This window comes from Pristis pectinata, chromosome 19, assembly GCF_009764475.1.
Source record: "Pristis pectinata isolate sPriPec2 chromosome 19, sPriPec2.1.pri, whole genome shotgun sequence".
Classification (NCBI taxonomy): Eukaryota; Metazoa; Chordata; class Chondrichthyes; order Rhinopristiformes; family Pristidae; genus Pristis; species Pristis pectinata.
The window spans coordinates 41,172,174-41,191,392 of record NC_067423.1 but is presented as its reverse complement, the minus strand read 5'-3'; the positions used below and the strand labels follow the sequence as shown (position 1 = coordinate 41,191,392).

Below are 19,219 nucleotides of genomic sequence, written 5' to 3'. Positions count from 1 at the left end.
AATTTTTACAGCAAACTACAGCAAACTGTTCATAAAATGAAAACATTTTACACTTTCCTCCCTCTTTTACTTTCAATTACTTTTCATTTACTATAATACATACTTCTCAGAGCACTTAAACCACTTTGAACAATCAACTACTTTTCAGTTACAATAATGCATATTTCTTAGAGGATTTAAACCACTTTTTAACCTCAGTTGTAAACGTTATGTTGAGACTCGTTTATGTTGTTGATATGTTGGTTTAGAAAATCCTATGATTGTGAGACAAATAAGTTGAACCATAAACTTTAATTAAGAATTGGCAAAATGCATGTAAAATGAAACCTGATTTTCAACGGGAACTAAATTTTGATTTTCCTTTTCCACCCCTTGCACCTTACTCTCCCCACCACTACCCGAAACACCCAACCGAAGCAAATCAATGAACTACAGATCCAGTTTAACACTGTGTCACAGTCGGAAAATGATTTACTAGAGAACAATAAAAAGCTACGAGAAATGCTTGATCGCTTAAAGGAAGAAGTGCGAAATGGAAGAAGCCAAGCAGAGCGGGCACAGCAGGAAGCTGAAAAGTAAGTAGCTCTTTCAATCAGAGTAATTTTAGTAGCAGCATTTTAGCTGTTCCGCTTTGATATTTTCCCTATTTCTTTGCGGTAAATTTGGAACTCAAGACATCTGGGTAACGTTAGCTCATTGCAGAAATACTTGCTCAAGCTGGGTCTGAAAACAGAAAATGCTCTAAGTACTTGGCAGGTCTGATGTCATCTGTGGAGGGGGGAAAACAGTTAATGCTTCAGGTCTGACTTTACATCAAAACTATTATGGGGAAAGGTTATGTTGGACTTGAAACATTAGTTCTGTTTCACTCTTCACTGCTGATGCCTGATCTGCCAAGTATTTACAGCATTTTTCATTTTTATTTCTGATTTGCAGTCTTTAATATTTGAACTACAGTTCTAGTTAGATGTTGCCCACTGCAGTGAATGAGATGGTGTTCTCTGGATTGCACAGAGGTGATTATTGTGGTGCTATCATTCACTCAATTATTATCCCAGGTACTCATTGCACTAGATTGGATTGATGGATGGAATTTTAATTATTGTAAATCTTCTAATTCTTTGGAATATTATTACAGTCAGAATAGAGGAAGGTGCTATGTTATTAACTGACCATATTATCTACTCTTTCTAATTCTAATAATCACTTACGACAATACATAAAGCATTTTAAGTATTTGTGTTTACTTATAATGTTTCATGTTATTATGTTTGTATTACTGCCACTGGGGCAGTATTACAGCAATTTCCTAGTCCAGTTGGTATTCTTCAAAGATTCATTTTGCAGACCTTTCCTTGATAATCCCCAAGACTGCTGGATCATCCATCTTATGTTTTGCGCAGACAGGTGGATGACAGGCGCATAGAGTGGTTGGAAGAGAAGCATAAGCTGCAGAGTCGTAATGCAGAACTGGAGGAGAAGTACTGCCAGGCCAAAGACCGACTGCAGCGTGCAGCTTTAGCTCAGAAGAAGGTCTCATCCTTTAATTTACTGAAAGTCTATTTTATTGAAATCCAACCTTGCCATTAACATTTTGTCTTTTCTGCTTCTGTTTCGACAGAGGAAAACATTGAATGAAAGTAAGCAGAAACGATTACAAGAAAAGGTACAGTTGCTTGAGGCAAAAAAAGAAGAGCTGGAAATTGAGAAGCGCACATATAAGTGAGTGGGTTTCTATTATTTCTATCATTTAACTTCCACAAAGGTACACCATTGAGACCCAGGAATGGGGCAGCCCATTAAGCGTGCCAGGCCTGCTCCGCCATTCATATTCGATATACACCTCAATCTACTTATGCGCATTAGCTCCCTGATATCCTTGCTCAACAAAAATCTTCTTGCCTAACCTTCTGATTTCTTTTTCCCAGTATAATAAAAAGTCTTTAAAACTCCAGTTGTCCCAGTACTTTCAGGGTTATGGTGGTGGGAGGGGAAGAATTCCAAAATTCAGAAGTGCTTCCCAGTTTCTTTTCCGAATGATTATTATTATTTCTCGTACTTCTTCTTAATTTGCCCACCAGAGGAATTATTTTTGCAATGCCTCCCCTATAGAATCCTTTAATGTTTTAAACACTCTAGCTGGATCTCTCTCAAGCTTCTATAACATAATAGAATTGTACAAAAAAAGAAACAGGACCTTTTGGCCCACCTCATACATGCTGATAGTGTCACCTATCCACACTTTATCCGTCTCCACCTTTCCTATCCAAGTACCTGTCCAAATTGCTTTTAAAAGTTGTAACTGTATCTGCCTCCACTAATTTCTCTGGCAGTCCATTCCAGATAACCACTGCTCTGTGTGTGGAAAAACTTACTGCTCAGGTGACCTTTAAATTTCTCTCACCTTAAACTGTCCTCTCTAGTTCTAGACTCCCCTGCAATAGGAACAAGACTCTGACTATCTATTCTATCTGTGCCCATCATAATTTTAAAATCTTCTAAGGTCACCCCCTTAACCTCCATGTTGCAGTGAGAGTAAACCCAGCCTTACCCAATCTCTCCTTAATCTCTCCTGCAGTGCTCCATGCCCAGCCACATCCTGATGAATCTCTTCGCATTCTCTCTTTTGCTACTACATCATTCCTGTAGAGTGCAGAGTACTCAATATTGTCAAGTACAGCCTAACCAATGTTTTGTACAGCTGCAGCATGATGTCCCGATTCTTGTACTTAATACCTCGGCCTATGAAGGCAGGCATACCAAACGCCATCTTCACTTCACTATCCACTAGTGTTGCCATTTACTCTAAATATCCTACCAGAATTTGACTTCCGAAGATGCATTACCTCTCACTTGTCTGGATTAAATTCTATCTGCCACCACTCTGCCCAACTTTCCGACTAATCTATGTTCTGTATATCCTTAGACAACCTTTTTCACTATCTACAACTCCACTAATTTTCATGTCACCTGCAGACTTGCTAATCAAACTAGCTACGTTCTCATCCAAGGCATTACACACATCACATTACACAGACTTCCAGTCAGAAAACACCCATCCACCACAATCCTCTGCCTCCTATCACCAAGCCGATTTTGGATCCAGTTTGCTAACGTGCTTCAGATCCCTTGTGCCTTAACCTTCAGGACCAAATGCTACCCATGACCTTCTGGAAAAAATGCTACCCCTACTTTTGTAACCTATACATTCAGTGGCTTGTGCAACTTCATACTTGATAATTTGGCAAAACAGTCCATAGAAAAGATATATATTTATACTATGCCTTACACAACCAGTGCATCACAGTCACTGAAGTTATTGTAGAGCATTGTCATTATTTGATATAGAAAACATGGCTACCAGTTTAGCTCCCAGAAACAGCAATGTTATAATGGCTAGATTTTTACTTTTGATGTTGCCCATGGGAAAAATATTACACTGGTCATTAGAGTTAACTTCTTTGAAATAGTATTGTGGAATTATTTCTGACCACGAGAAAGTTGATATTGTTTATATTTAGCATCTCATCTGAAAGAATGTAGGTCCAATAATGCACCACTCTATCAGTACTGCACTGGAGTGTGAACTTCACTTTTATGCCAGAGTCTATAGCATGGAGTTCAACTCATCATCTTTAGAATCAGGGACAAGAGGGCTATTCTCTGAGCCAGCCACAGCTAACGTTTGAAATGAACCCAAAATCTGATTATGGTGTAGGATTATGTACTGGTTATGTGCTAACAGATGCATGGCAACTGGAAGACATTCATGTCACTGAAGTAGACTGAAGGAGTCAATGAAATCGAATGATAAACACAGCAACTGCAAGATATATGTCGGGCTACTTTTTATCAATTACAGCTCACCATTCAACACCATCATTCCCTCAGTACTAATTACCAAGCTTCAAAACCTGGGCCTCTCTACCTCCCTGTGCAACTGGATCCTTGACTTCCTTATAGGGAGACCACAGTTGGTGCAGATCAGCAATAACACCACCTCCTCGCTGACTATCAACACAGGCGCACCTCAAGGATGCGTGCTTGGCCCGCTGCTCTACTGCCTGTACACGCATGACTGTGTGGCTAAGCACATCTCAAACGCCATCTATAAATTTGCCGATGACTATTGTTGGTAGAATCTCAGATGGCGTTGAGGACGCTTACAGGAGTGAGAGAGATCGGCTGGTTGAGTGGTGTCGCAACAACAACCTCGCACTCAACATCAGCAAGACCAAGGAACTGATGTGGACTTCAGGAAGGGGAAGTCAGGAGAACACACACCAGTCCTCACTGAGAAGTCAGCAGTGGAAAGGGTGAGCAGCTTCAAGTTCCTGGGCGTTAACATCTCAGAGGATCTATCCAGAGCCCAACACATTGGTGCAATCACGAAGAAGGCATGCCAGTGGCTCTACTTCGTTAGGACTTTGAGGAGATTTGGTATGTCACCAAAGACTCTTACAAATTTCTATAGATGTACGGTGGAGAGCATCCTGACTGGTTGCATCACAGCCTGGTATGGAGGCTCCAATGCACAGGATCGCAAGAGGCTGCACAGGGTTATAGACTCAGCCAGCTCCATCATGGACACAACCCTCCCCACCGTCGAGGATACCTTCAAGAGGCGGTGCCTCGAGGTAGCATCTATCATTAAGGACCCTCATCATTCGGGTTATGCCCTCTTCTCGTTACTACCATCAGCGAGGAGGTACAGGAGCCTGAAGACTCAAACTCACTGATTCAGGAACAGCTTCTTCCCCTCCACCATCAGATTCCTAAACGATCCTATTTTTTGTTATTCCTATTTTTTGCACTATTTATTTATTTTTGTAATTTATAGATTTTATGTCTTTGCACTGTACTGCATTTCGTTTTGTTTCATTTCGTATGTCAGTGATAATTCTGATTCTGATCTTGGTCTTGCAGCATGTCTTTGTGACTATGACAAGAGAACTCACAATATTATAAAACTATGAAATGGAAGCAGGAGTCAGTTACTTGGCTGTTCATACCTGCTCTACCATTCAGTAAGATATGCTTACAAGGCAACATTTTCTTACTCTTACTATCCAATAATCTATTGATCTCAGTAACTGAACCTTTCCATCCCTCTTGGGTAGAGCATTCCAAAGATTTGTACTCTCTGGGTGAAGTAATTTCTTCTCATGTCTGACCCCTTATCTTGACCTTGGCTCTAGATTCTCAGCTAGGTGAAACATCATTCCTGCCTTTACCCCATAAGAATTTTGTATGTTTGGTTAAGATCACCATTTATTATTCCAAACTCCAGAAAGTATAGGCTAGTTCTCCTAAACTGGCCTCATAGAACAATATCCTCAATCCAAGAATCAATATGGAGAACCTTCATTGTACTCCCTCTATCACAAATATATTCCCTGGCTGGTATACCAGATATAGTACACCAATATGTCAGCTGTGGCCTCACCAGGGATCTACATAATTGCATTGAGACACCCCTTGTACTAGAATACTCTTGCAATAAAGGCCAACATACCATTTGCCTTCCTAATTTCTTGCTACTCTTGCTCATTAACTTTTAGTGATTCACATACATGGACACCCTGATGCCCCAGAAAGCCAATACCTTTCAATCTCTTACCTTTTTTAAACAAAAATACTCTGCTTTTCTATTTTTCTATCAAAATGAATAGCCTCACATTTTTAACAAATATGATCATTTTTTCCATACTGTTTGTTTTATATCTGTTTACCAATGTTAGTCCGAGCCAGTATATTACCCCCAATCCCATCTACCCTAATTTAGTTTAATGACATCCTATATGGTACATACTGTTTGTTTTATATCTGTTTACCAATGTTAGTCCGAGCCAGTATATTACCCCCAATCCCATCTACCCTAATTTAGTTTAATGACATCCTATATGGTACATTATTTGAAAGCCTTCACAAAGTCCAAATATGTACATCGACTAGTTCCTCCTCATTTAATCTTCCAGTTACAACCACAAAAACCCCTCACAGATTTTTCAAAAATTATTTCCCCTTCATAAATTTATGCCAAGTCCCCTGCTACTAGTTCCTTAAACATAGATTCTAGCAATTTCCTTGCTAATGGTATCAGGCTATAATTAGTTTTAGTTTCCATTTTTTCTTACATAGTTGGATGACATTTCCTACTTCAAATCTGTGGGAATTGTTTAAGAATCTATGGAATTTTGCAAAAAGACATCATGGGATGTAGGTCCTCAGGTCCTGATGATTTATTGCTTTTAAGTACCATTAATTTCTTCATTCTTTTTGTTATTAATGCCAACTTCTTTCAGCTCTTCTTTCACTTTAGACCTGTGGTTCTTCCACTACTTTTGGGTGGTTTTCTGTACCTTCCATGAAGACAGATCCAAAAATATAATTTCTCTGGCATTTCCTTTTTCCCCATTATAATTGGTCTTGGCAGGACCAACATCAACTTCTGCTAATCTGTTTTTATGGTCTGTTTTCATATTTCTCTCGATTAACCTGGTATTCTGTTTTCCTCTTCCTCTTCAGTATCTTGGTGCTCATTTGGCTGTGGATATTTACTGGGGCAGTCACATAGGCAGGAGCCCCAGAAGGTATTTCTTGGGGGAAAAAAAACAAAGTTGCAGTGCGAGATACCAGAGGAAATGTTAGGAAGAAGGGAAGGTGCAGGTGATGGAATTGGAACTGTTTTTTCTACGGACAGTATATGAAGGTGGAAGAGTTAGCTGTGGCCAGAAGATAATGTATGACGAATACAAAAACAGGGAGGTTGCATTGATACTGTATAAAACACAGGTGAGGCCACAAATAGATTATTATGTCTTAAGTTTGTTCACCTGGAAAGCTTGTAAAGGTTCTACAGAGGTTTCAGCTACAAGGTTGAACTAGAAAACACAAGAGAGATGGCAGATGCTGCAAACTGGAGCAACGTTTCGGGCTGAAACCTGAAATGTCAGCTGTTCATTTCCCTCCATAGATGCTGCCTGACCTGCTGAATTCCTCCAGCATTTTCTGTGTTGTTGTTGAACTAGAGAAGCTGGGGTGGTTCTCCTTAAAGGAAGGAAGGTTGGGAGGATAACTGAGAGAGGTGTACAAGATTGTGAGAGTTCCATCTAAAATTTGCTAGAAGGGCTTCAGGGGTTCAGAAAAGCAGCTCACCACCACATTCTTAAGGGTAATTAGGAACCGGCAATAAATGATGACTTTGCCACCAATCCTGAAATAAGAGTGATTAAAAAAAAAAGCTGATTTATGTAGGGTAAATGGAGAGAAGTTGTTTCTGCTAGCAGAGAGTTCAAGGGCCTTGGGGAGCAGATTTTAAATTTTAATCATAGACAAAAATGTCAGGGATAAGTTTTTAGGCAAAGTTGTCCAGAATTCTTGGAGTCATGAGGGTTGTGGAAACAGAACCACTCAGCACTTTTGAAAGGGAATTGTACAAGCTCTTTAAAGGAAATAATCTGTGGAATTCAGATTCAGGTTAGTCTATTATCAGATGCAGCTGGTTGCAAATGGAATTCACTGCTCGTGTGAAGCTTACAGTGTAAACAGTGTGTATAGTAATCATAAATCAACAGTAAATACAGTGCAAAACAATGCAATGGTGTTTAGAAGTGCAGAAAGAAATGCTAAAGCAACAATAACGGGAGAGGTAGAGTTCAAGGTTTGAGAACGTGGCAGCACCACTGGGAAGGGGTTCTGGCAGTGGACCGATGTGATTGCTCTAGTTGGGGCCTGACATAAACCTGGCAAATGGCTTTTTCAATGCCAAAACAGTTCTTTGATTCTATAAATAATGAAATAATTGTAGATGGTCCCTGTAACTTAAGTGAGGCAGTCCTTCCAGAAACATACCTTGCCTAATCCAAGGGAAGGATACTGCAGAGAGTTGCGGACACAGCCCAGCGCATCACGGACACCAGCTCCCCTCCTTGGACTCTGTCTTTACCTCTCGCTGTCTTGGTGAAGCAGCCAGAATAGTCAAAAACCCCACCCACCTTGGTCATTCTCTCTTCTCTCCTCTTCCATCAGGTAGAAGATACAGGAGCCTGAGGGCACGTACCACCAGACTTCAGGACAGCTTCTACCCCACTGTGATAAGACTATTGAACGGTTCCCTTATACAATGAGATGGACTCTGACCTCACGATCAACCTTGTTGTGACCTTGCACCTTATTGCACTGCACTTCCTCTGTAGCTGTGACTCTTTACTCTGTACTGTTACTGTTTTTATCTGTACTACATCAATGTGCTCTGTACTAACCCAATATAACTGCACTGTGTAATGAATTGACCTGTATGATCGGTATGCAAGACAAGTTTTTCACTGTACCTCGGTACAAGTGACAAAAGTAAACCAATACCAATTTGTTCCAAAGTGGCTACAATGAAGATTCACTAGATTGATTTATTACTGGGATAAGAGGCTCAGTGATAGGAGAGGAGAGTTTGAGCAGAACGATGTCCCAAATTCAAAAGAAAGAGAATTGATCTCATTGAAGCATTCAGAATTCTTGAGAACAGATGCTGTTTGCTCTGGCTGGATGGTCCAGAATGAGGTATCATAGACTCAGGCTAAGGGATTGGTCATTTAGGACTAAGAGAGGAAAATTCCTCACCCAAATGAGGATCTGTGAGGCTGTGGATCTTTGGAATTCTCTGCTCAAGGCACCTGAATATCCAGACCATGTGCATAATTCAAAGGTAAGATTAGAAGATTTTTGGAATCCAGGACTGTATGGACAAGTTAGGAAAATGGAGCTGATGTGGAATATAAACTGTGATCTTATCAATTTGGCAGAGCAGGCTTGAGAGATGACTTATCTATACCTGAATTTGTGTTCTATGACAGGACCTGATCCCTGCATGCCTCAATAGTCATTAAGTACCAATGGAATAAACAGAATGTTCTTTTTGTTGAGATGTATTAGTGGTTACGAAGGTTAAAATAATACAATAGCCATCAGGATACCCTTTCAGAAAGCTGTTTTTCTTTGAGTCTTGTAAGTCAGTATAACCATACCAAGTCATAGTAATTAGACAGTATAAAGTAAACCTGTAAAACAAGTATGAAGAAGCAAGAGGGCAATAACTTGTTTGACATTACTGTTCAACGATTGTGGCATTTACGACAGTCATTATGATAGTGTGTTTAAGAGGCTGTTAGGTACATGAATATGCAGGGAATTGAGGGATATCGATTGTGTACAGGCAGAAGAGATTTAGCTTAATTTGGCATCATGTTTGGCCCGGACATCATGGGCCCAAGGGCCTTTTCCTGTGCTGTACTGTTCTATGTAACTTTTGAATTATCAATTTTTCTAGACAAAATGTTCCCTATGAAAATCATGCCAGACTTCAGAAAAGATTGAAGGATTTACAGCGTCGACACAATGAATTCCGAAGACTCATTTTGGGAGCAAACTTTTCATCTACTGGTCTGGGTAATTCAATCAATTTTCTCCCACCTACCTTGACGCAAGGCAATGAAGCAACATTTGGAAACACTCAGGTACCAAATCTTAGTGAAATCAGTAAATGCTTTCAATCTGCTAAAAATTTTCTGTTGCAATTTTGTTTATTACAAAAGATGCGTGATAATATTTGCAAGTATGTGCCCTTCCAATATGGATCTAAAGAGAATATAATAGTTTAGAAATGACAAGAAGCTAGAAATATTGAAGGTCCAAGGAAACTCAGAGTCCAAGTTTAGAAATTGCTAAAATATGGTGGACTGTTACCGAGAATAATTAAAAAGACTAATGGAACAGTGGGCTTTATATCTGGAAGACTGAAGTGTAAGAGATAGGCATGGAACACTGGAAGGCTTAGAAAGGATATACTGGGCTTGGATGGAGTGAAGTGTCACTTTACCAGAAAATTAAGTGGACTTTTAAATCACTTGGAGATATTACACAAAGCAGAGTTGAATTATCTGAAATTTAGATGGTTAAGTAGTGATTAGATTAAAGTTTCTAATAAGTTGAGAGGATTAATGGGGAGAAGCTATTTCCCTAAAACTGGGGGATGTAGTCCAAGAATTAGCCCCAGCTGTCTTGAATGAAGTTACAGAAAACTTCTAAGCATAAAAGGTGGTAGAAGTTTAAAAATCCATTCAAGTGTTTGGTAATGCTGGTTCAATTGTTAAATTTAAGCCTGAGATTGATTGGTAACCAAGAATACAAAGGTAGCATTTGGAGTTCTTATGGAATTAGATTACAAATCATATCTGTTACTGAATGGTGAAGCAGCTTAAAGAACTAAATAGTCTATTTCCATTCCTCTGTACTATCAAATCTGATAATTAATGAAGAAATTTATACAGCAGTGTATACAGTCTTTTACCTCTGGAGTTTCTTATAGATTCTTCAAACTAATTATGCTTCATGCCACTTTCTCATCGTGGTTCTTTGTTGGAGTTGTCAACCACAAGGTCAGCACTGATATAAGTTGAAGAATTTTTCCATGTGACCAATCTTATAGTTTAAGCCATTCTGGTAATCTATTAGAAGGAAACATTTGTGGTCCATTGGGGAGACATTAAGGCAATGGTGCTAATTAGGTAGCTGGAGCAAATTATGCAGTGTTCCAGAAAACATGGACAGAGATTCTGAGGCAAGGACTTTGAGAGGAAAGAGGTTGGAGATGGGTATTAGTTTGTAAGGATGGAAAGAGCAGGACTTCTTATTTGAGGAGTGGGTTTCAAAGGTAGATTTGAAAGAGAGGGGGTCACCACCTGAGGAGGGAGAGCCATTAACAGCATAACTACCATGAAAACAAGACATGGTAGTTAGCAGTTAAGTGGGGAGTAGATGAGAGTGGAAAGTGGGTTAAGTGGCAAGACGAGCCTGGAGAGAAAATCAGAGGAGGAAGTGGTAGAATGTGAGGGAACTTAAAGTTTGGTGCTGGGAAGGAAGGAAAGTAGCAGAGACAACTGGTTGATGTTCTCAGTCTTTGTGTCAAGGACATCAGTGTGATCCTCGCCCTTACTATTGAAGGTGACATTTAAGCCTAGCTACTGTGGTGGATGTAATAAATTCCATGGCACTACTTCCAAAGAGGTGCAAGTGAGTTATCCCTCATACTCTAGCAATATTCATTCCTTTATCAACGTGTCTAAAACAGATGACCTGCTCATTATCACCCTACTGTTTACAAGAGATTGCTGAGTGCAACAGTGATCTCAATTTAGATGTTATTCCTCAGTTGTGAAGCATCTGAAGTTGTGAATTGTGCATTATAAGTGCAAGTGTTCCTTTCGTAGCAACAAGAACTGAAGGACATTGAGGAGTGGGGTATCCAGCCCTTTGCACCTTTTCTGCCGTTCAATAAAATTACAGCTGATTGTTTAACTCACTTTCCTATACAAAGCCTATATCTCTTGATTCCTGCAATTAATATCCGAAAATCTAATAGTCACTGTATTGATCCTCCTTCCAAAATTCCAAAGATTCACTTCACTGGATGAAGATGTTTGTCCTCATCTCAGTCCTGAATGGCTGAGCCCTTATTTTTGAGACTGTGACCCCTAGTTTTTGAAAATCCCACTGGAGAATCGTCATCCTTGCTTCTACCCTATCAAGCTCCATATGTATGACTGTGTGATTTGTGTGCAAAGGCACCCATGTCTTCTAAGACACCAACATCTTTCAATACTCCACTTTTCTTTTTTTCCTCATTATATTCCACCTGCCATGTGCTCAGTTGTTCACTTAGGCAGCCTGTATCCCATGAAGCTCCTCTCCATCCACTTCACAAGCCACGCTGCCACCCAGCTTTGTATCTTCATCATGTTTGGATTATTTACACTTACCACATCCAGATCATTGTTACAGATTGTGAACAGCTGGGCCTCCATTCATAACTCTCTGCCACACCCCATTAGTTACAGCTTTCCTCCCCAAAAATGACTGGTTTATATCTATTCTGTTTTTTGTCCATTAATCAAACCTCAGTCCATGCCAATGTATCACCCCCATTTCATTTTCTCTAATTTTAATAATCTCTCGTGCAAATCTCTTGAGATTATTAATGTCCATTTCCACTGGTTCCCCTTATCTACAACCTCAAAACAAAACGCTGACCTCAAACATGATTTTCTTTTGTAAATCTGCATTAACTTTGCCCACTCCTGTTATTTTCTAAGTGCCCGGTTACCATTTACTTCACAGTAGATGCTATTTCTTCCCCTACTATTGATGTCAGGTTCCTTATTGCTCTGTAGTTCCTGTTTTATCTTTCCCTCCTTTCTTAAATCATTGGGTGACATTTGCTACCTTCCAATCTCAGGAACCATTTTAGAATTTATGGCACTTTGGATGATGACAATCTGTACAACCACTATCTCCATCCCCACTTCTTTCAAAATCCTGAGATGCAAGTTATACATGTCCTGGGAATTTATTGGATTTCAGTCCCATTAATTTCTCTAATGCTGCAAGAGTACCCTGTGTATCCTTCATGGTTGTTCTGCCATTCAACATGACCATAGTGAATCTGTATTCTCACTCTGTATACCCTCCTCCTCTTTAATAAACAAAATATAAAATCAGCAATTGGCCTAAAGTCAACTTTCATTTCTGGAAGAGAATTTCCAACATTATAGGAGAAACAAAGGACTTTAGATGCTGGAATCTAGATGAAAAACACAATGATGCTGGAGGAACTCAGCAGGCCAGGCAGCATCCATGGAGAAAAGCAGGTGGGTCAACATTTCAGGTCAGGACCCTTCTTCAGGACTGAAGATAGGAAAAGGGGAAACCCAATATTCTAGGAGGGAAAAGCAGAGCAGTGATGGGTGGATAAAAGAGGGGAGGCGGGGTGGGCACAGGGTGGTGATAGGTAGATGCAGGTAAGAGATAGTGAGATAGGCAGGTGATTGCTTTGAGGTAGGGAATATGAATGAAAGTGTCATTTTCCTATACTGGAGTGTTTTTTTGATGAGATTATCATTTAGATTATTATATAGTGTACAATTAAAAAAACTTGCAAAAATACAAACTTTTGAAAATCTTAACTGATGCTTTTAAACATGGATTACTCTTTAAAAATTATATGGCCTTTCTTCAACTTTTAAGGAAGAGCAGCATCAAAATGAGCTGTGTTTGATTCGCAAGCGGCTGGAAGAACTAGAGACCAATCAGAAGCAGCAGTTACATGAGCTTGGTGCTCTTGATTGACCAGATGTTTACAGATTTTGAGATAACGTTTTGAGTCATAAATGACAAATAATCGTCATTTATTTGGTGCTGTTTATTGCACAACTTTGATTTTAAATATTGCACATGTTGAGAAATCTAAGTGAAACTGGTTTACATGACGCAACACACTATCTCTCAAGTCTTTACACATAACTTATGGTGCCTTGAGAAGAGTTGTGATTTGATAGTGTGGACAGGGTAATATGTTTTTCAATACATTATAAAGTGATACCTCACAAATAAAATGGACACTTTTCTCCCATATCCCTGTTCCATGCACAATACTTACAGATATGGTTTCTTGAGGAAGCCATTCGCTGTCTTTAGATGCTTTGGAATTTTTGTATTTATTGTGTGAAAGCTCAGAAAACATACCTGAGAACTGGACTATTATGGGTATTCCCCTATAGTCTAGGAGTTTTTGTTCCTTAGTCTGCATTCGTCACCCAGTTCAGAGGCTGGTAACAGAGCTGCCTTCCAAATTCAAGCACCTATATCCAGATACTAGAGTGCAAGAACGATCTGAATTGATCAATTGTTTAACTGTTTTTGGAAGTTTCCAGAAGGAAATTTGTCCTTGCAAGAATAAAAAGAAAAAAAAGAATGGGAACCAGTTTCAAAACTGGAGCTACTTTTCCTTGGTACAAAGTATCACCACTCAATGCCAGTCACTAAGTTTTTGGCAGTACTTCACACAAAAGGTATAGAGTTAAAATATAGAACGACCACTGTTTGACTGAAGAGTGAAATGGATGGGGAAGGCCGAATAGCCTTATGAACATGTTCATAATGTTCCTTTGCTATGATTTATGCCTACCTTGATCAAGGCAGAAGGAATGCTTCACACAAAATATCAATCTGCTTCCTCTTTACATTTAAGTTGTGGTCAGTCTGTATTTCCTGAATTTGGTTTCCCTTAAGAAATGTATTCTGTGCAGTTTCTCCAGTAGGAGTTTTAAAACACAACCTTTTAAGTTATAATAAAGGGATAATGAGGTTTTCAAGTCTAAATTGAGGGGAGTTGCAATAGGTGGAGGGAGTTAAGAGGGGACAAAAACAAGGTTTAACTAGAATAAAGGAGTTTAATCACCAAGGCTTATGTAAGCTTGCAGGAAAATGAAACCACATTTCAGATTCTGGAACTCACACCCTTTCACAATGAAATGTCAACAGCAACAACATAACAGCAGTAAAGTGTGCCAACGGTAGTAAGTTTGCACTGGAACAGGAAGTTCAAGCTTACAACATAAGCTCAAAATCCCAGAAGCATGCAAGAAAACATCTCTGTTTAATTATTTTATGTTCTCCATTTTATAAATTTAAAAATTATACAGTTTATTCAGAAGGATGTAAAAGGTTTATTCTGAAATGTATTATAGATTTAAATGCAGGAACGTTCTTGTGCTTTAATTTTTTCATATCTACAGAATTGTGTTCCTTGCTACTAACGGCATTGATTTGAAGCGCTCACAGCAGATCTATGATGTGTCCAGTTTGTATTGGTCCTTACTATAGAAAGCCCTCGCTGAGAACAGTCAGTCAAAGAACATTTGCGTTGTCACACTTTTTTATTTTACATTTATATTTAATTGTTACAAATCTGTCAAAGCATACCTAATTTATAATAAACTCCATTAAGATATTTAACATTTTTCACATGGTTTTACTTTGATCTTTTAAATGATTACTTATGGGTTGATTGCTTTTATACAATTAATTGTTAATTGACGTGACTACAAGTACAATGGCTTTTCAAAGTTTTTATTGATCACATGTCAAATAAACATTTTTGCTTGATCATACTGTGTACATTTGTGAATGTATGAAGGCTGCCTTTAAAGAAATCACCTTTAAAGTCTTAGCTGTTATGTCATCAATCAGGGATAATATTCTATTAACAGGCCAGGTGGCAGCATGACTGCCAAATCAGTTTGAATAATTTTTAGTTTTCGTTGCTAAGTCCTTGCCTTGCAAGGCAACACATCTCCATGCTTCATCCCAACTGGGTGTCTTCAATCAGCATGCACAACTTCTGCTTATAAACTACTATGTGTGGTCTCAGGTGGGCCAAACAGATTGACTAAGATACAGGGCAGGACATTTGCCTAATCAACAGCACTAAAATAGATGGATCATTAAAACTGCTAATTGGCTACATTTGAGATATTAACTGCTGCTTTCTTTTATGTTACAAGATTTTGAACATTCACTGACTGTGGGTCATAGTGACTGGGGATGCAGATCTAATTGTGGGTTCATACACTGTATAATGGTTACAGCAACAATGCATGGAAATTATCTAAAATAGTTAATATCTGACTCAAACAAAATAACTCCTTTTAGGACAGTGTACATAGAAGAGTGAAAATGACAGTGGCACAGCTCATAGAGCTGCTGCCACACAGCGCCAGCGACCCAGGTTTAATCGTGACCTCAGGCGTCGTCTGTGTGGAGTTTGTACACACTTCCTGTGACCAAGTGGGTTTCCTCTGGTTTCTTCCCACATTGCAAAGACGTGCGGGTTTGTAAGTTAATTGGCCACTGTAAGTTGTTTCCCCTAATGTGTAGGTGATTGGCAGAATCCGGGAGAAGTTGATGGGAAGTGGGAGAATAAAATGGGATAGTGCAGGATGAGTGTAAATGGGTGCTAGATGGTCAGTGTGGACTTGGTGGCTCAAGGACCCATTCAATGTAATATCTCTCTTTTCCTCTTTCACATAGAAGCAGGATTGGGATAGTCCAGACTTTTTCTGCCATTCAAGCAGATCATAACTGACCCTTCAGCTCAACACCACCTTCCTGCACTATTCCCATATTCCTCAATTTCCTTATCCAAAAATCAATCCATCATTCAACAACCGAGTCTCCACAGCTCTTAGGCTCAGCATTCTAAAGATTCACTGTCTTCTGCAAAATTCCTCATTTCAGTCCCAAATGACTGACCCTTATTTTGATTCCTTGTTCTAGACAAATCAGCAAAGGGAAACTTCATCCCTGCATCTACCCTGTGAGACTCCATAAGAATTTTGTAGGTTTCTATGAGATCACCACTCATCTAAATTCCTGGACAGTGTAGGCCCAGTCTGCTCACACAACAAACCAATCTCAGCAATGACTCTGCCAAACCTTTGCTATATTCAATCATAAATATATTCTTCTTCAGGTGGCAAGACGTGCACAATTTTCCAGGTGTGGCCTTAACAGAGCCCTGTATGATTTCAGTAAGAATTCTTTACTCTTCTACTGAAATCCTCTTACAAAAAAAAGGCCAACATACTCTTAACCTTTCTGTTTGTTCTACAAAGACCCCTCTAAACACTAACACATTTCAATCTCTCTCCATTTCAAAAAAAAGCTCCACCTTTATTCTGCCAAACTGATTGTCCATTTTCCTATGTTACATTCTGTCTGATGTATCCTTGCCCATTCACTATCTATATTCCCGTGAAACCTCTCTGCATTCTCCTATCAGCCTACACAACCACCTAGTTTTGTATCATCAGCTTACACCTGAATGCTTCATGCAAATCATTGTGGAACAGCTGGACCTCCAGCATCAATCTCTGCACCACCCCACTGGTCACAGCCTCCCCACCTGAAAATCACATTCATTTGTTCGCTGTTGTATAGTATATTATCCCCAATACAATGAACTTTAATTTTAGTAACCTCCAGAGTGACACTTTACTGAAAGTCTTCTGAAAATCCAAATATATCACAATAACAGATTTACTCCTTATCTTGCTAGTTGTAACCTCAAAAGAACTCTATTGGTGGCCTGAAAAGAAGGAATGGGCTCCTTGGTTTAATATCCTATTGGAAAGATATTGCCCTTAAAGTGTAGGTAAGTGGTAGAATTTGCAGGGTGTTGAAGAGAATGTGGCGGGAATAAAAATAGAATTAATGTAGGATGAGTGCAAAAAGGTGGTTGATGGTCAGAATGGACTCGGTGGGCCAAAGGGCTGGTTTCCAAGCAGTATCTCTCTATATCACCTCACTCAGTGCAGTGGAGGATCAGCCCAAATCATTTACTCAAACCTCAGCTAGGACTTGAACCCTGACTGATGAGAATATGTTGCACAGAGCCATGGCTGTTAAGCCAGATTCATGCTGATAATTATTCATGTTGTAAAATTATAAAATGTTTTATTTTAAAGTAACCACACAAGAATTAAAGCAATCCATATAATTGTTCCATGAAAATGCACTTTATAAGTGATTTCTTGCAATTACTCTGGCAAAATATGAAAAATTCCACAAAGCCTTCCTCTTCTGGGAAGTAAGATGCCAACTAAATACAACAATTAGTCAAACATGCAGTCTCAGTTAATTTGCACATTGACACAGGTTAATGTGACATTGAGAATGAAAGGTACAAAATGACGTTGAAAAGTAGAAAGAATCAGTAGTTTGATTTGGTGCAAACAAAATTAATAATTCCAGCAGTGCAGCTTTTGTTTTGGAATACAGTGTTACTAACCTTGAGCTGGAGTAGTGAAAACATTAACTACAACACATTGAATGGTCAGAGAATTAGTCTGAAGGGAAACAATGAGTGTCAATGGCCCAAACTGAAAGGATGGGCGGTACAATGGCAAACTGACTCAGCCCTTGTACTTCATGACACCATTGTACTCACCCAGTCTACCCCTTACAATCAACTAAGAACGAAGCTCACGTTTCTAGTATGTAAACATTGGTTCCATTTAATTTACATAATTGACAATTGTGCAAAATGCACATTAGTTTAATTATTAAACGTAATGAATTTGCTATGGAAGAGTAAATTAAAGACGACGAAAGAGACTGCAGATGTTGGAATCTAGAACAAAGACAGAATCCTGGAAGAACTCAGTAGGTCAAGCAGGCTGACTTGCTGAGTAAATTAAAACCTATTCAATTGAGTTTACTGTGCCAAAAGTCACTTGTTTCTCTTCCCACAGATGCTGCCTGATGTGCTGAATATTTCCAGTATTTTTTTCTTTGATTTTAGATTTCCAGTATCTGCAGTCCCCCCCCCCCCACCCCACCCCACCCCCGATTTTCATTTGAAGTCCAGTGACTTGTAGAGTTGAACAAATTGTACATTACAGAAAGAGACTGCAGTAACATTGACAAACTGTACAAAGCTTCAAGGGACCCTCCCATTCACCGGTCGAACAGCTGCACAGAGAGGAGTGTCCAGGTGCAGCTGCACCGGGTGACCGGGCCGTGGGCGCCCGAGCCGCGGGGCAGGAGGCGGGAACGGGCGCGCGCCCCGCGGTGGCGGGAAACGGCTTCGCGCCGGCTGGAAACCCGACCGTTGCTGCCCGCCGGAGACACGGCCCGGGGGGGGGGGGGGGTCACTCACCGCGGATCCATCCCCCAGGAGGCGGCGGCGGCGGTTCATTCCCACGTACAGGTGGACTTGAGGAGGAAGTACTCCCGGATCTTGGAAAGTCCCTCCTTCATGTCGGGCAGGCCCTCGCTCTCCGGTCCGCTCGCCAGCTGGAACACAGGCCGAGGTCAGTGAGGGGAGTCGGCGCCCCCTTCCCCGGTCACAGGGCCCGGCCTCAATGCAACAACCCCGCCCCAAAACAGAGAGGAAGGTCCCACAACCCAACAGAAACCCCCTCCCCCTGAGGGGGACCCTCTCCCCACCTCAGAAAAAAAACTTCTCCTACCGTGATGGAACCTGCCTTCCCCCCCTCCAGAGAGAAACCCCTGCATCTTGAGAGCCCACCAGAGAGAAGCCCCTGTCCCCAAGCTGACAAAGGACCCTCCACCCCCCGAGAGAAGCCCCCTGCTCTGACGGGCCCGTCCCGACCCCATCGTTGCTCGCCATCTGTGGAGAGCAGAGGTGGACCCTCACCCTGCACGGACCTCCTGAGGCAGGGTCCTGAGATGTGGCCCTGTACCCGCTCCACTCACTCCCCTTGCCCCGAATTTAGAGGGGGATTAGCAAAGCTAAAATGAGCGACATGTCAAAAAAGGCTCTTGGTTTCAGGTCTGTTAAGCAATGGTGTGTCCAACCTGAGCA

The 19,219-nt window shown here is 40.4% G+C and overlaps 2 protein-coding genes across 10 annotated transcripts in view; one reads left to right on the top strand and one right to left on the bottom strand.

The window, feature by feature from the left end:
- cep83 (centrosomal protein 83) overlaps nucleotides 1–15,877 on the top strand; it is a 50,878-nt gene extending 35,001 nt beyond the window's left edge. For 4 of the 8 annotated variants that reach the window (XM_052034248.1, XM_052034242.1, XM_052034243.1 and 1 more), the window contains 5 exons: nucleotides 418–575; nucleotides 1,404–1,533; nucleotides 1,622–1,722; nucleotides 9,326–9,512; nucleotides 13,078–15,877. In XM_052034248.1, coding sequence (XP_051890208.1) covers nucleotides 418–575; nucleotides 1,404–1,533; nucleotides 1,622–1,722; nucleotides 9,326–9,512; nucleotides 13,078–13,179 — 678 coding nt within the window. In that variant the 3' untranslated portion in view covers nucleotides 13,180–15,877. Of the gene's footprint in view, nucleotides 1–417; nucleotides 576–1,403; nucleotides 1,534–1,621; nucleotides 1,723–3,745; nucleotides 3,795–8,031; nucleotides 8,051–9,325; nucleotides 9,513–10,363; nucleotides 10,434–13,077 lie in introns of those variants that run through there. The other 4 variants (XM_052034245.1, XM_052034247.1, XM_052034250.1 and 1 more) reach the window with 4 other exon arrangements.
- Nucleotides 15,878–19,219, bottom strand: part of plxnc1 (plexin C1) — a 144,885-nt gene continuing 141,543 nt past the window's right edge. For both annotated transcript variants that reach the window (XM_052034240.1, XM_052034241.1), the window contains exon 34: nucleotides 15,878–18,687. In XM_052034240.1, coding sequence (XP_051890200.1) covers nucleotides 18,586–18,687 — 102 coding nt within the window. In that variant the 3' untranslated portion in view covers nucleotides 15,878–18,585. The remainder of the gene's footprint in view (nucleotides 18,688–19,219) is intronic.